The 15,360-nt window shown below is 40.3% G+C and overlaps 1 protein-coding gene across 1 annotated transcript in view; it reads right to left on the reverse strand.

Annotated features, from left to right (window-relative positions):
- Positions 1 to 15,360, reverse strand: part of sos2 (son of sevenless homolog 2 (Drosophila)) — a 46,370-nt gene that overhangs the window by 5,297 nt on the left and 25,713 nt on the right. The window contains exons 8-22 of the mRNA XM_084741840.1: positions 11,114 to 11,212; positions 9,512 to 9,639; positions 8,650 to 9,305; positions 8,422 to 8,503; positions 8,120 to 8,242; positions 6,096 to 6,208; positions 4,397 to 4,619; positions 4,128 to 4,247; positions 3,866 to 4,028; positions 2,274 to 2,391; positions 1,903 to 2,075; positions 1,696 to 1,812; positions 700 to 964; positions 363 to 404; positions 126 to 229 (exon numbers count right to left, since the gene is read on the reverse strand). Of these exons, the coding sequence (XP_084597966.1) occupies positions 126 to 229; positions 363 to 404; positions 700 to 964; positions 1,696 to 1,812; positions 1,903 to 2,075; positions 2,274 to 2,391; positions 3,866 to 4,028; positions 4,128 to 4,247; positions 4,397 to 4,619; positions 6,096 to 6,208; positions 8,120 to 8,242; positions 8,422 to 8,503; positions 8,650 to 9,305; positions 9,512 to 9,639; positions 11,114 to 11,212 (2,526 nt within the window). The remainder of the gene's footprint in view (positions 1 to 125; positions 230 to 362; positions 405 to 699; positions 965 to 1,695; positions 1,813 to 1,902; positions 2,076 to 2,273; positions 2,392 to 3,865; positions 4,029 to 4,127; positions 4,248 to 4,396; positions 4,620 to 6,095; positions 6,209 to 8,119; positions 8,243 to 8,421; positions 8,504 to 8,649; positions 9,306 to 9,511; positions 9,640 to 11,113; positions 11,213 to 15,360) is intronic.

The following is a 15,360-nucleotide window of genomic DNA, read 5'->3' on the forward strand; positions in this document are numbered from 1 at the left end:
AAATAAATCTGTGCTCGATTCTTTCACCTCAAAAATCATGGTCGACAGCTCAATTTACACTAAGGTGTTGTTACAGTGTTGTAATTCAGGGTGTAACTGGTTGGAAAATGACGCCCTGCTCTTACTTTGCCTTCAGACATCGCATCTTTCCTTCGTGGCGGCAGAGGCGGCGGCTTCAGCTGCTCCTCCCCGAGATGGTGGAGGCTGCCGCAAGACACAGACTGGAACTCTGAGAGAAAGAAAAGAGATTTGCTGAGTTAAAAAAAATAATAATAATAAAAAGCCTTGCTCACTATCACAGCACAGAGTACTAGACAAATGATTCCTTTGACTGTTTGGTAAACTGAAAAGGCCACACTCACTTGAAGGCGGAAGAAGAACTGGAGCAAATATGGAGTTGCTACCTGTAAAATTCAAAGAGAGAGAAGACGTGTTTAAATCTCAATGAGTTTAACTTTAATTTTCCAACTTCTCTACTTTTATACAGACCTCAGTCCCTTAACTGGATCAAACTTTTGTCAGTGTTCATTGTTAAGATAAAAACGTTAAGCCAAGATTAATAAAAAGAAAATGAAATGCAGCCTGATAGTCATTTAACACAATGACTCTGTATGTAAAAACTGTAAACAAGTAACACATTTAGATATTTATTGACTATAGAGATGAAGGAGGATGGATCTGAGCATCAGCTGAACTCACCGCCGTACGAGCTGCTGAGGTCCGGCTCCATGAAGACTGAGCTGAGGTCGGAGGAGGCCGACTGCGGAGGGGTCGGCGTGTTCGGGGAGGTGGGCACCGAGGCTGACGCCGGCGTCTCCGGCTCGGTCTCGGCGATGCTCCGGAAGGTGATCTTGTGTGGGGGCTCCCTCTCCAGGGGGACGGGGTGGCCCTTCAGGGTGCCAGAGGTAGACGTTCGTACAGGCCGGATCCCCGGGGATTTCAGAGTGTACATGGTCTTCCTGGGCTGCAGGAGGACAAACATGAATTCAATGCAAATGGTGAAATCAGTTTACTGTTTATTTTTTAAAGGGAGCCTGGGAACTTTGTGGTTATTAGTGCAGGGGTCTCTTTTTCTTCTTTTCTCCAAATCAAATATGGTGTTGAATATTGATATTTTTCAAAATATTATTCCAAAATCAGAAATTCCAGCATCATCACAACTCTAATCTCTACAAAACGTATTTGTTCCTGTGAAATATCTTGTAGCTCATGTGTAAGCAGCCTACATTCATATATTAAATCCACAATCCTCGGCCGTTCATCTTGTGTTGGTGGTTCTGCCTTGTACCATCTCTTTGTGACGGCCTGTTTGTACAAGCTGCTAACAAGATTTTCACAGACTGTTCATCTTCTCTTAACAGATCTCCTGTCTTATTATGAGGACAGTACTGCACATGCCCCAGGGTGTGTGTTTTTTTTATCTGTTTGTCAGCATGTCTGCATATGTTTTTCTTTTTCTTGATTGTTGTCTGTTTGTGTTGTTGTGCAGCTGTTCTGTTCCAAAAAAATTGTAAAAATAATGCAGACGAACGCTGCTATCAAGCGACCAAGTTTACCATAAAGAAATATGTTGTACTACAGTTTTGCATTATTATCAAAGATCTGCAGGAAATGTGTCTTTGTGACTAAAACGGGACACAGCTGAAACTAAAATGGCACCAAACATCAGCGCAAGAACAACTTCAGTCAACTTACAAATCGGGGAGCCTGCCTGCAGTTCCGTGGCTCAATATCCAGAGACATTTTGAACAGGTAGTCAGCGAACTCCTTCTCACTCCTGTTGCCCATTGGGTTCAGGTTCTCGAAGAACCTCTGTGCAACAAAAAGAGAGTCGTGCTTGAGTTCAGGATCTATAAAACATGTTTAAAGGGCAAAGAGAAAATGATAAAGCTGAGCGCTCACCCTGATTTCATGCTCCACCTTCAGACAGTAGGGCTGGTTCTGATACTGCTGGATCTCTCCCGTGATTTCCGCCACTTTCCTCCTCTTGCTGAAGTTGATCAGCTCTTTGTCGTGGCGTTTGAGGAAGTCTGGGTTGCCCTCCTCTGTCTTCAGGATGTTGGTTAAATAGATACCTAAAGTTGAAGATGAGTTTAATGGTGGTCAAGAGAAGTGAACGGTTTGAAAAGCAGTCATATGGAAACTTAAAACTCTGGCTGGTTTTGTAATGACGGTGAGTCAAAATGAATCAGATCCAGAGATATTTTTTGCCTGTGCCGGTCATTTCATACTTCACTTACAGTGGATTCATGCTAACACTGTAGAGGACTTACCAAAGAAAGGCACGCAGGGTGGGTTTATTGACTTCAGTTTTGCCAAGTATTTCTTAAAATGGTCCTGGCTCAGCTCCACGGCTTCTTCCAGGATTTTCCTTTTCCTCTCTGGTATTGCCTGTGGGTGCAAGGGGGAGGAAAAGTCCCATAAATTATGTTCCAACCACCAGTTCAACATATGATTAAAAAGCATGTCAAAACAGTAAACATCACATGTTTCTCAATTGCTTAATGTTGTGGTATGGTTTTTCAGCAGGGTGACAATGAGGGCAAAACTTCAGCTTGTTGACATGCAAACAGAGTACATTCAGACACTCTGCAGCTGGATACAAACTATTCTCTTCTTGTCTTCAAAATAAATGTATGACTTCAACTCAGTTACAAAGCCATTTACATTAAAGTAAGACTTAAACAAATGCTGTACAGGGTTTGTGAATGTCTCCTACTATAATGATGATATCTACAATAAAAAGGTTTTAAGCAATGCAATTTGTTGCATTTTAAATTTATGTCCTGTCTAAACCTTGAATAGATCCAATACTCAGTTTGTAACTGAAACATTAAGTTCCTTTTGTCCCTCTGTTGATTTCTATTACCAATATAGTCTGGACAAGTTTGTCATTCTCTAAACCTCCTGTATTTTGTTTATTTATTTATTCATTTTTCCTTTCTTTCTCTAAACAAACCCAACTTCAAGCACCTTCCTGTAAGATTCCAGGGATGAAGTGTCCTTTTATATGGTGGTCTGGTTTGCAAATGGGGCTTGATGGGTTGATGCATGAGTGGGACAAGTGTGCAACAACGTGCGCCTTTATTATGGATGAACAAATCTGCTGTGGACTATATTATATGAGAAAGAGTTGTTTATGTTTGTGTAAATTTGTTTAAAATTGGTAAAAAAATAAAAGTATTCAAGATTTTTTTTAGTTATGTTAGACATGTACCAAAGTTTTACTTTTTATGCTCCCTGGTTGTGGAATATGTTGCAAAATAGTTTCTTTAGAGGCACTCCCATCTTTGAATGCCTTTTTAGGTCTTTCACAAACAGCCCTGATGGAAATATGTTGCTGCTTTAAATAATCCTTGACCTGTGGTGAAATGTGATATAGATGTTGCTAGTATGGTCTGTATGTAATACTATTTCTCTTGCGTTGATTTTTATGTACTGTATGTTTTCTAACCCATGAAATTGTCTTTTATGTGAAACATGTTCTGCCATCTTGACCAAGACTTCCTGGAAGAAGAGATCTAGCATTTCAATGGGACCTTACTGGTTAATCAAAGGATAAATAAAGAAAAACTCACTACTTTCCATCTCCATATCCACAGATGTGTTTTTTTTTTTCATTTTCAATTTTGTGGTCTTCAACCCCAACTGACCCTGACTCAAGTGACATCACTTGAAGCAATTATCAAACTCTGTGATGCTTCCTCTGGAGCCACAAAAGGCTTTATACAACTTTCTGCACATATGCAGTGGCAAATCACAAGATATGTAAATAGACTTTGATGTGTTAAATCAGCTTAGTTTCCTTTTAACATGAGCACGAGTACAGAGGAACCAATCATAGCTTTTCTGCAGTTTCTCTCACCTCAAAGGTGTGATCGAGCCTGTAGACCGGAACAGAGTTGATGGCGCTGACCACCTCCAGCACGCCGTTGAAGTTGTTAAGCTCCTGGAAAACCTGCAGAATCTCAATGACCCGAGATAACACGGCCACCCTCTCTTCAAGGTTCATCGTCTCTACGATACACCTGAGAACAACCAAATATACACACACAGTTACAGACATTTGTTTTAAAAAACATTTCCGAATTTCCTTATGAATAAAATATTTGAATCCTCAGACTCACTTCTCGAACCACAGTGTGAGGTTGGTGGTGTGGCGGATCATCCGGAGCAGGTTCGGCGAATTCTTCTCTTTGTCCTCTTTGGTCCAGACGCTGCCGACCAGCTCGGACGGCCGGACAGCTCTGTAGAGGAAGAAGGTGTTCATTTTTCAGACAGACAACGTTTCCTCTCAAGCAAATTACCTCATTTATCTGTAAAAACAAATTTAGGTTTAACAACCAAACAATCCAGTCACAAGTCTTCATGGACTGTCTGTCGCTGTCTGACTCACCTGTAGAGCTCTGATTCGAGCAGAGTCAGCTGGCGGGCGATCTCTATAGGATGAAGGGTCATGAGGTCAAACGTGTCCACCTGTCCCGCTCTGCAGATGTGCCACTCAATGGGCGGTGGCGGACTCTCGAAGGTGATGTTGTGACTGACGCCGTTTGACTGCGTCTGCAGCTTCCTCTTGATGATCTTATTGATGGACTCGACCCACTTTCTCATAGACTTGCCTGAAAACAGAAACACAGTGTATAAAACCGCAGCTTTACTTTCTCGATTTCTACAAACATGAATTTCACGTTGCAAACCGAGCTTCAAGTGATTTATATCAGCACTTCATTTTCAGTGTCAGAAAGTATGTATGAGAATGAGTCTTTTGTTATTTAAGGTACCGAAATATATTTTTTACAATCTTGGATGCACATCAATCACCAAACATAAATTTAATCTGAGCAAAAATTTGAAATAAGCAAAGAGAGCAATGAAAAAATGTGACCCTCCAATAGGATTGTACTGACAGACAATGTCAGATGGCCTGCGTCAGCACGGATGTGACTGCTTATTGTATTTTTCTGTTTGATCAGGATTTTAATTTTAACAAAATAATCCTTCATCGCTCAAATTTTGCTTTTTGCAAACTAAGCTTTAGTAAAGGAAGAGATAAGACGCCTTAAAAGACCAGTGTCTAGGAATAACTGGTATCTAGAGGTGAGCTTGCGGACTGCAAACAAACTTCAAAGTGTGGGAGAAACTACAATAATACAAAACACCCTCTCTAGAGCCTGTGTTTGGTTTGTCCATTCTGGCCTACTGTTGAAAAATGGCAGCCTCCATGGAAGAGGACCCGCACCATTTTCAGCATAATGAAGTAGTACCCGGCTGTTGTACTCAAAATGGCCAAAGAGTTGAGTGTGGAACGCTGGGCATGTCTCACCCTCAATGGTCAACATCTTGTCTACGTAGCGGAAGAGGCAGGGCTACCAAACTTGTGAACATGGCGGCCCAGGAAGCAGCCATTGTGACTAAAGTGGCCACGGTGAACACTGAATTATACAGATGTAAATAAAGCATGTATTTTTGTCGATAACTACCACTACATTGTGTGACTGAAGCCACCAATATGTTTATTTGGTTAAGTCTGTAAAGCAAATATAAATCGTTTTCAGCCAGCAGGAGGACGGCTGGACGGTTGTTGACGGACATTATGAGGTATTTTTAACCTCCTGAGAAACAGAGGGAAATAAAAGCGAATTAAATTAAAAACATGTACATGTTGAATTAAATCAAATTGAACAAATTCATAAACAAGCCGGTAGATGTTTTGGTGGGTGGCAGTAAAGCTCTGCCTGGCTTCAGTTCGGCCACGAAGAAGAAGAAGAAAGAGCTGTGAATGGCATTTCTTGTAAGGCCACAACGGCCGTCCACATTGAGACACAGCACTGGACTGTCCGGCCTGCAATCCAGACCTGTCTGCTGCTGAAAATGTGTGGTGCATTACGAGGCAAAAAAACGAATCTGACAACAAAGACCCTGGACTGTTGAGCACCTGGAGTCGTATTTCATTTCATTTCTGCCGTATTCTGCCTATAAATTCCTGTTAATCATTCACACTGGACCTTTAAAGGGATGTAAACAAAATTTAAACACTGATGTTACGAAGCTGAGAGTCTATGGAGGCAACGGTACAGTATATTCACTGGACTGACCTCGCAGTTGAATTTTGCTGGTGATGTACTCCTCTAATCGACTCCTGAGCTCTGGATCATTCTCAAAGTCATAGAAATGATGTTCGACCCATTGACGGAAAACGTTGAGAACCCTGCGAAACAAAGACAGATGCACAGTATTAACTAATTATTACATCATCCTCCACTAACGTTTCACACACTTTCGATTTGAAGTATTTTTCAGTTAAGTCAGACACTAAATATATCATTCCATTTATGTACAACTATGCAGTAACAAAACAGAAAATAAACATTTTCACCCCCTGAAGTGATGGGACATTTTTACTGGTTTACCACAAAGAGTTGTTTTTTCTTTTTTTTGTTTTTTTTGCCTTTATTGGAGAGTTGGCAGTGAAGGAACAGACAGGAAACAAGGGACAGGGGTCTGACATGCAACACAGACAAGCATGAAAATACCGGGGTGCTCCACCACTCAGATTTTACTTCCATATCAATCATGACATTTGGGTAACAGAAGATTATCTGACAAAGAGGACGGCAGAATAGTAGATTTAGCCTTAATTGAACTGTTTTGGCTGATATCCAGTGTGTATTCCTCACCCTGGAGTCAGTAATGATTTTTAAAGAGTGGGTGCTTAAATATAGAAACACAAGGAATGTTTTGTGCTTGAAAGGGCAAAAGTCGTGCCTGAAGAGGTGTTTCCACCTACTTTGAGTCTCCTGGTTTTAAACTAAACAAATGGGCCACATTACAATATTTACTTAACAACAGACCACCCAAACTACATGACAACTTCTTTGAATTTTGTCCCAGTCTATGCTCAAATATTTTAGCAGTCTTGAGATGTTTTTTTTCTTTAACAAACCTTGTTAAATATTTTATCTTATTCTGTCACTGTGCCTTCACATATTAGGGAATTTATGACCAACATCTTTGGTGTTTCATAAAATACTTTTGATCCACAGAGTATATAGTACGTGAGACCAGAGGACCTGAAGAACTACTGTGAATATCTACTTGTGTTTTAATCGTTTCTGTGACTAAAGTTTAAAGGATTTTATTGCAGCTGTCATTAACTACAGCAGCAGTGCAGACTGATACTGAGAAGCTCTCAGTTTTTAAAGGTACTTAAGAGACTATTCTTGACTCTTTTACTCCTTATAAGGACACAAAGTCTAATACAAAAGTTATTCTGTGAGAACATTCAGGCCTGAACAGCTGAAGTGTAACAGTTGAAGACAAAGAGACACAAAATCTTTTGTAGCTTTTTGAAAGGCCTTGTTAGGAAATGAAAGAACACGAGAATAGCTTTTTACATTTCATCTGCAAGTTTAGAGACTCAGGGGAAAACTTTTTTTTTTTTAACAATTTATTTCTAAAGTATAAGTAACCAATGATTTAATTTCAAAAGGCGTAAAAGAAAAAGTTTGATTCACTGCAATTCAAGGTGACCCCCCCAAATTTAAGATTAGCCTTGCAATAAATCTGCCTACGTTACTTTGTCTCTTTGGGTGTCTTTTGATTCATGCTAAATATTTTAGGACTGTGCTGCCTAATTGATCAGAACTTCAAACTGTTTTTAAAGAGGGCTATACAAATTACAATTTAAGTTACAATAAATCCAACTGGCTATGGCTTGCAGTTGTTTCTCTTTGTCTTCACTAAGGTTGTCAAAACTACTGATATTTTTTCAATACCACATGCTTAAAAGTTAATTATAGTATCAAAAGTGCCGCAGCTATTAAAAAAAAAAGACAGGATCAAAGTGCTCATTCAAGACCTCAGTTCAGTCTTTATTATCCTGCCTGAAATTTGGCTCACAGCAAAATAAAACCAGATAGTGTTCACTGATTTTTTTTTTTTTTAGAACTGAGTGCAGGTTGTTGATTTAAAAATTTATTTTATGTGCAGAGGACTTTTATTTCTTTTTGCCTTGGTATTGAAGGAATACTAGCACTAGTCATATGGTGACAGCTCCAGTCTTGCCTTATTCAAACAGTCAACTGAGAAAGACTCAGCTGTGATTGGACGGCTGTCGTACCTGAGCTGCACTGGCTGCACATATTCTTTCCGGAATCTCTGGAGCTCGGCCGCCATTGGCTGGTCACCGTTCCAGAGAGCCTGTCGGTCCTCCTCAGTCGGTTCTGGCTCAGGGATCTCAATCCTGCCGAAAAAAAAAAAAGACATACGATGTATGCAAGGCAACCACAAAACCACATCATGGACTGTCCAAAAAATGTCCAAGTGAAGACGGACTTTTGTTTTGGCTCAGATATGAATACATTAAACAACCACAGCAATGAAAATACTGGTGTAAGGAGAGCTGTTCTGGTTGAACCGTACCTGTCTATCAGCAGGGTGAGAAGCTCTTGTGGTTTGCAGAATGATCGGTATGTGGTGAGAAACGTGCGCACAAAGTTTGGATCTACAAACAGATGAAACAAATTAGAAACAAACCCAGGCTCTCATCACAGTGTATTTTTGCTAAATAAACCTTTCAGTTTCTCACATTAAACTGACACAAATCAAATCAAATGTCTCTCCACAAGCAGATCTACTGCAGCAGCTTACCAGCATACATGTGGTAGGTGAGTCTCTCTATGAGTTTGACCACGGTGCCGGCCTTGATGAGCGGGATGCCCGTTTTGCTCTGCACTTTGTCCTCAAACACAATATTCTCCTCAGAGTCCTGCACAGCAAAGCGGTAAACCTCCGGGGAGGGCAGTCTTAGAGGATGCGCCTGTTCCTCGTGCTGCAGCACTGTGTCCAACATGCGATCCAAAGTGGAGCGGTACTGCAGAGTTACCAGCGCCGCCATCCACGCCGCCTTCTCCTCTGCTGTCCGTGCACAGAAAACCGCACAGTTTTCATCTTTTCCTACCAGTTCAAAGGCGTGCCGCATCTCTACAGAGTCCTCGCGATCCACGATGCGGATCTTCCTCAGCACAAACTTCTCCTTCAGACGGTACTCCGCGCCGCTGCCCGCGCCAGGCAGCCGTGAGCTCTGATTGGCCTTGCAGCTTATCATCAGGCCGTCAAACAGGAAGTTGTGTCTCTCGTGCTTGGCGCCAGCTCGTAAAAGAGGCCCCTCCAGGATGAACTCGCTGCAGCACTGACCGATGTCTTTTCCCTCCCAGCCATCGATGCTCTTCTGAATCTCGTTCATGCGTTTGATGGCTAGTTGTTTGCTACGGACCTGCCTGCTGTACAGGCGGTACATGGGCTCACTGCGAGGAATGAGAGAAGCGTGAGTCAGAAAATACAAAACCACATATCACAAACTAAATAAATGCATGCAGTGGGCCAGTGCATCCTTCTTGCATGCTGACAGGTTTGTTTAACTGCCTCATTGCAGCACATGTAAACTAGTTTATGTTATTTGGTCAACAACATGCAGACATAATGACCAAATGAAAATGAATTATAGGCTCACCCAGGTTTACGGCGAGGCTGGTGCTTGGCATAGATGCGCTCCACGCTACACTGAAGGTTAAGCAGCGCTGTGATCGCCTGTTTCAGACATTCTCTGTCATCTTGGTCTTCACTGCGCTCCTGAAGTTGCTGTAAAAATGCCAGAAAACACACACATCAGACATGTTGATATATTTCATCATAAAGAAATCTACAGATGTTTTTCCCAGATGAAACTTTGTCGTATCATAGCAGAGAAAGCACAGGTGTTACTAATATCATCATTAACAGCTGTATTAGATTTAAATGAGCCAATTCCAGAGCTCCAGCACTGCGCACAAATGTCCTACTGCAACTCCTACGCTGCGTTCCAGACAACTTGGATATGAAAATTTATGACCTCCTACAAGAAAAAGTTTAATGGAACTAGGGCTGCACAACTAATCCCATTTGCAATAAAATCACAATATGGCCAAGTGCAATATCCAAATCACAGAACCAGAACCAAATCTCTTTTTTTTTTGAAAAAGTAAAAATGTGTGAGAAAACAGCAATATAATGAGGTACTGTAGTGCTGCAGAGATGACCTGGCCCACAAGTCTTGTTCTCCAGATGACAGATTGGTACAGACCTCAATAAATAGCACATCATTTCCATTAATTGTACTGCATATCGCAATTTGAGTCAACATAATCTCAACATAACTTTTTTGCCAAATCATGCAGCCCGAAATTTAACACCACTCCAAGTACAAGTTCCTACTTGTTGACTCGGGGCAAATCAGTCTACTCCAACTTCATGAAGAAACAGTTGTCTGATGTCACACGACAATGGCAGCAGCCATGGAAGTACACATTGTAAATGGTAAACCATCAACTGAAAGGAAATGTAAAGCATATTTGCCTGTATTTAATTAAGATAATACATACTATTATATAATATACACCATTTACAGTACTGACTTTCGCAAAGTACTGATGTCACTAGATGGGAACACAGTTAATAAATAACGTATATTTATGTTGTTTAATTTGATTAAAATAGCTATATTTTAAATTAATGGCAAAGACATGTTCCTGTGGTAGAAGCCTAAAAAAATCCCATCAGTTTCTCATGATCAGCCATATTTTCTGTTTACGTTTGTCATTGTACACCTGAAACGCTTTGAGGTCAGAAGTCGGAAATTTCAGCTGGGAAATTCCAACCTCAGACTTTGATTTGAATGCAGCGTAAGCAGAACAGGGCCGTCCTTAATGTTACTCGTAGCACCTGTGTTTTTCTCGCTATGAGAAGTTAAAATGCATGTTGTGAAATACATCTATACAAAAGCTGCATGACAGTAACACAACAATGTTGAACGCCAAGATTTTACAACAGATACAGAATACAATTTCAATGAATTATTAAAAAAATACATTAAAAAATAGCTTCAGCGCAAACCTTGCTATTAAAACTAACTTAGCCGAACCTGAACTTAAATTCAGTGCACTGATATTTTGCTTCTCAGTTACAACTAACAGGCATTTGATAATCAATGAAAAAGAAAAAGAAATGTAGAACAAATAACACTGAAACAATAGTGAAAACCAAACTTTTCTTTGATTAGAACCGTGTCTGAACATACCTGCAGCAGCTCAAAGTAGTGCATACAGTGGTATACTGGGACCATCATCAGCTGTGGAAGGACATACTGGACTGCTTCTTTGAAGCCTTCTGCAACTGACTGGAGACACAAAAATACACAAGAACTGTTAATGATGGATAACTGTAACAACATTATGAACAGATCTGATCCAAACAGCATGTGATTCAGAAACTATTTTAGGGAAAGTTTCCATTCAAAATTTGATGCTTGGGGGAAAAAAATCAAAGTGAGAATTGTGATTTATTTAAAAAAAAAAAAAAAGTTTATGTCAAAAATGATTGATCCTTTAATCCCAACTACCTAAACAAATGTCTATTCTCAGACAGATTACAAACAGCATTAAAAAACAATTTACATGAAACTTCAACAGAACTTTTAACTTTCATTTTCACTTCCAAATAAGAGTTAGTTAGATGGCTGGATATGTCTAAACCTGCCTGAAGTCTGAAGCTTGTGCTTCTAAGCCACTATAAAAGTGTATCTTTGTGTTTTATTAACATGTTCACGCCTGTGATGATGCCAGTGATGAAAAATGTGATCACAACTGGCAGAAGTCCATCTCAGATTATAAAATTACCATAAAAACGACAAATCAGATGTGAAAAAAAGAGGTATTCCTCACCCCATAGATGCAACAATTCACAAACAATAATAAGAAGTAGACTGTGAAGACGAGGACAGTTGAAACAAGCAGCTTTTGGTCTATAAAGGAGAATGATGGAGGAGGACGGAGGGAGGGAGAAGCGGTTGACCGACTAAGGCTTCGGGGGTAACTGGAGAGGAGGCCGTCATAGTATCCATTTAAATCTCCCGTTCCCCTGATAGACGACTCAGAATCAATATGCTACTACTCAGACTCCACAGCAGAGGCCATGCTGTCTGTGTGGGGGAGGGGGAGGAGGAGATGAAGAGGGTCTGTGCGTGCATGGAAGAGAAAGACATCAGCTGCCTGACGCACTCTGATGGACAGCCGAGGGAACAATGACCTAAGTTTAGATCATGTTATTGATATGTAAGCATCCTGCAGGTTTACAGATTGTTCATCTGCATTAGAGCCACACATTCGGATAAACCTCAATCAGCACCGTGAATTTAGCTTGACTGGGTGCGATACTGCTGCTATGCAATTAAAGCGTGTGCTTTGGTGCACAAACGATCAAGCAGAGCTGGGGTACCTTTCAGAATCTGTTCTATGCTTGTAAACAATTTAATTTCCAATATATGCTGCAAAAATGTGTAGTGTGTTTAATGCAAAATCAATAAAAGCCGCTAAACAAAGAGAGTGTTTCGAACAACTGCACTAAAATGTTATTATTGCAGGTGAGAACATTTTCACTACACAGGCAACCAGCAACACCAATGGTACTTAACTTCCAGTTTCTATGCTAAGCTAACAGGCTTTTTAAAACAGACTTTTTAAAATGAATATACCTCGTCAGGGTGCTGTTAGATTGCTGTACGCCTTTTGTGTGCAGCAAGCAGGAAAGCAGAAGTTTTTCGACCGCAGTGAAAATGTTGTTTTTGAAAGGATAAACCAATAAATACGGATTGAAGCAGAATATTCTTCCTCAATAAACTTTGACTTTTGGACTTGACCATGCTCTGGAGTCACTGGAAATATTTGTTTCATACAGGTTGGAAACAATCCTACAAAGCCACAACTGGAATCTAATTCAACAAACACTAGCGTAGCCCAGTCTTTATCTGCAACTATGCAGAAAGACAGGGTTTAAACAGAGTGAGTGAACATGCAAAAAGAAGTGCTGGTTGATCGAACGCTGATTTTAAATTCTGACATCGATGTTTTGGATGAAGCTTCGAACTGTCCGGTACAGCCCGACTTTAAAGACACAGAAACTGCAGGATATGAATGAGCTTCTTGGACGTACAGTTATGGCATAAAATGTGATAGTAAATGTGGTTTGAATGGTGTGTGGTCAGTCATGCAACAAACGGAGAGAACTGCAGAATTTGATGATGACATTTTATATCCAAAAGGTCAAGGGTCAACTTCACTATGACATCATAATGTTCAGCTCTCTTTCTCGCTGGAAATTATTCACTGGAACCAAAAACATATAATGAGAATTATTTTTGCAAAAAAAATAAGTGTAATAGCGACTTGACTGGTTGGTGTCGGCATATAATCATGAGGCGGTAATTCTAGTTTTTACAGAATATAATGCAGAATGTTTCTATTTTTTTCCCCATTTTATGGGCAGCATTTTATGTATATTATATTGTGTTTTTTATTTATATTTAATCATTAAAAAACTGTGATTATTTGCAATTTCATTGCCCTGATGTCATTTTGGATTTTATATGAACAAATAAAGAATACTGGCTGATATCTACATTTTTTTCTTCTCTAATATCAGTACTGCTATCTGCCCCAGAAATCCAGTACTGATTGGGTTCTAGTCTCTTCTGATTCAGGTGCTTTCATGCTGATTGGATTATTTGTGGAATATTAGATGTAAACACACCTAGTAAAAACACTACTGCTTTTGTCCACAGGGGCCTCCAAAATCAACACAAAATCAAATTGATAACTCAATTTTAGTTATTCTTCCAAAAATGGTGTTCATGCACTGTGTTATTATAAAAAAAAAGAAAGGTTTATCAGTTGAAATTGAAATATCCAGTATCACTTCAAATTACCCAGAACTGACCCCAGCAAAATGTCAGGAGCTACCTGTAAATCTGATCTGAGCAGGTACACTGGAACTGAAGTTGATAACATGTAAAAACGAGTCTCTACAGGAGCGTGCATCATTGTGAGAGCAGCCCAAATATAAACACACACACAGTGCAGTAAGAATACGGTACAGAACAACTATGAGAACAACATGTTCCCATTTCTCTGAGGTACAGGACTGCTTGAACCCACGTCGTTGTCTTTTGCCGTCTTAATTCACAGCTTATTTTCAACATGAAATGTGCCCTGGGCCACCCGTCCCTACCTCCCTCCCTCCTCGTCCTCCTCCTGCTCCTCCTCCTCCTCCTCCCCAGGAGAAAAATGGCCCGCAGTGTGGCTGCCTGTTCTATTTTTAAAAGGCGATGTAATTTACCCACAATACCAGACGCTGCAGAGTGCAGGGGCTGAGTGCTCGACAGACACATCTATCTGACAGAGAGCGGGGAGGGAGGGACGGAGTCAAGGGGGATGGAGTGAGAAAGATGAAGCACATGCAATGAGACAAAAGCTGAGGAGGCAGAGCAGGAGCACTAATGATGCTCCTGCCACGGGTTCGATCCCCATTACAGAAACCGGTGTGACATGTATGAATTTAAAAACAGGTGCTGCGGATAAAAGTGTTCGCATAAAAGGTTCATGTTGTTCAAAGACGGCGGAGAGACGAGAAGACGAAGAGCCATCAGGTCGGAGATGAAACACAACGTGAGATGCTAAAATAAGATTAGCTCACGGAGCAGTTTGAGGGGTGGAAGGCATCTATGTGTGTGTGTGTGTGTGTGTGTGTGTGTGTGTGTGTGTGTGTGTGTGTGTGTGAGGAGGGGTGGGGGAGTTTTGGAGGGGAGGTTGGTGGAGACCATTACACCATCTGCCCCTGGGACCACTGCTCATGATCTCACACACACACCATCACACACCACAATAAATATCACTTCTTGCCCAAACCTGCATTCATCAATCTTTGTATATGTTTTGTATAATGTACTTAATATTAGTTTGAACTGCATATTTTCTCACTACTTTTTGACTGATGGCAACTTGTGATATTCTGGGTATGTCGCGTGGTCGTAAACTGGATTGTGGGTATTCAAGACTGTGACTCCTGTATTTACTAGAAGTCTGAGGAAGAGCCTTCTGCTGGTGTGCAGATCTATCGGTTTCAACTTACAACAAAAGTAACACGTTTTAGCTTGATATTAGCAATGTTTTACCAAGATCTAACATTTTTAATTTTAATCATATATTTGATTTACTGCTCTGTCAATAAAACATCAGAAAAATATATCAGACTTTTACAGAGCCCAAGTTAATGTCTTGTAAGATCTTACTTTGTCTGACAAACAAAACATAAAAAAAATCAGTTTACTATCAAATAACTCAAAGTAAAACAGCAACATCCTCACAGTTAAGAAGCTGGTCTAGGTAATGTTCAGCATGTATACTACTACCTAAAATGTGATAAATATGACTTAAATTATTATCAAAATAGTTGACAGTTCATTTTCTGTCAATTTCCAAATAATTTCAGCTC

The sequence above is a fragment of the Lutjanus erythropterus genome, chromosome 18, assembly GCF_056507025.1.
Source record: "Lutjanus erythropterus isolate fLutEry1 chromosome 18, fLutEry1.hap2, whole genome shotgun sequence".
Classification (NCBI taxonomy): domain Eukaryota; kingdom Metazoa; phylum Chordata; class Actinopteri; order Lutjaniformes; family Lutjanidae; genus Lutjanus; species Lutjanus erythropterus.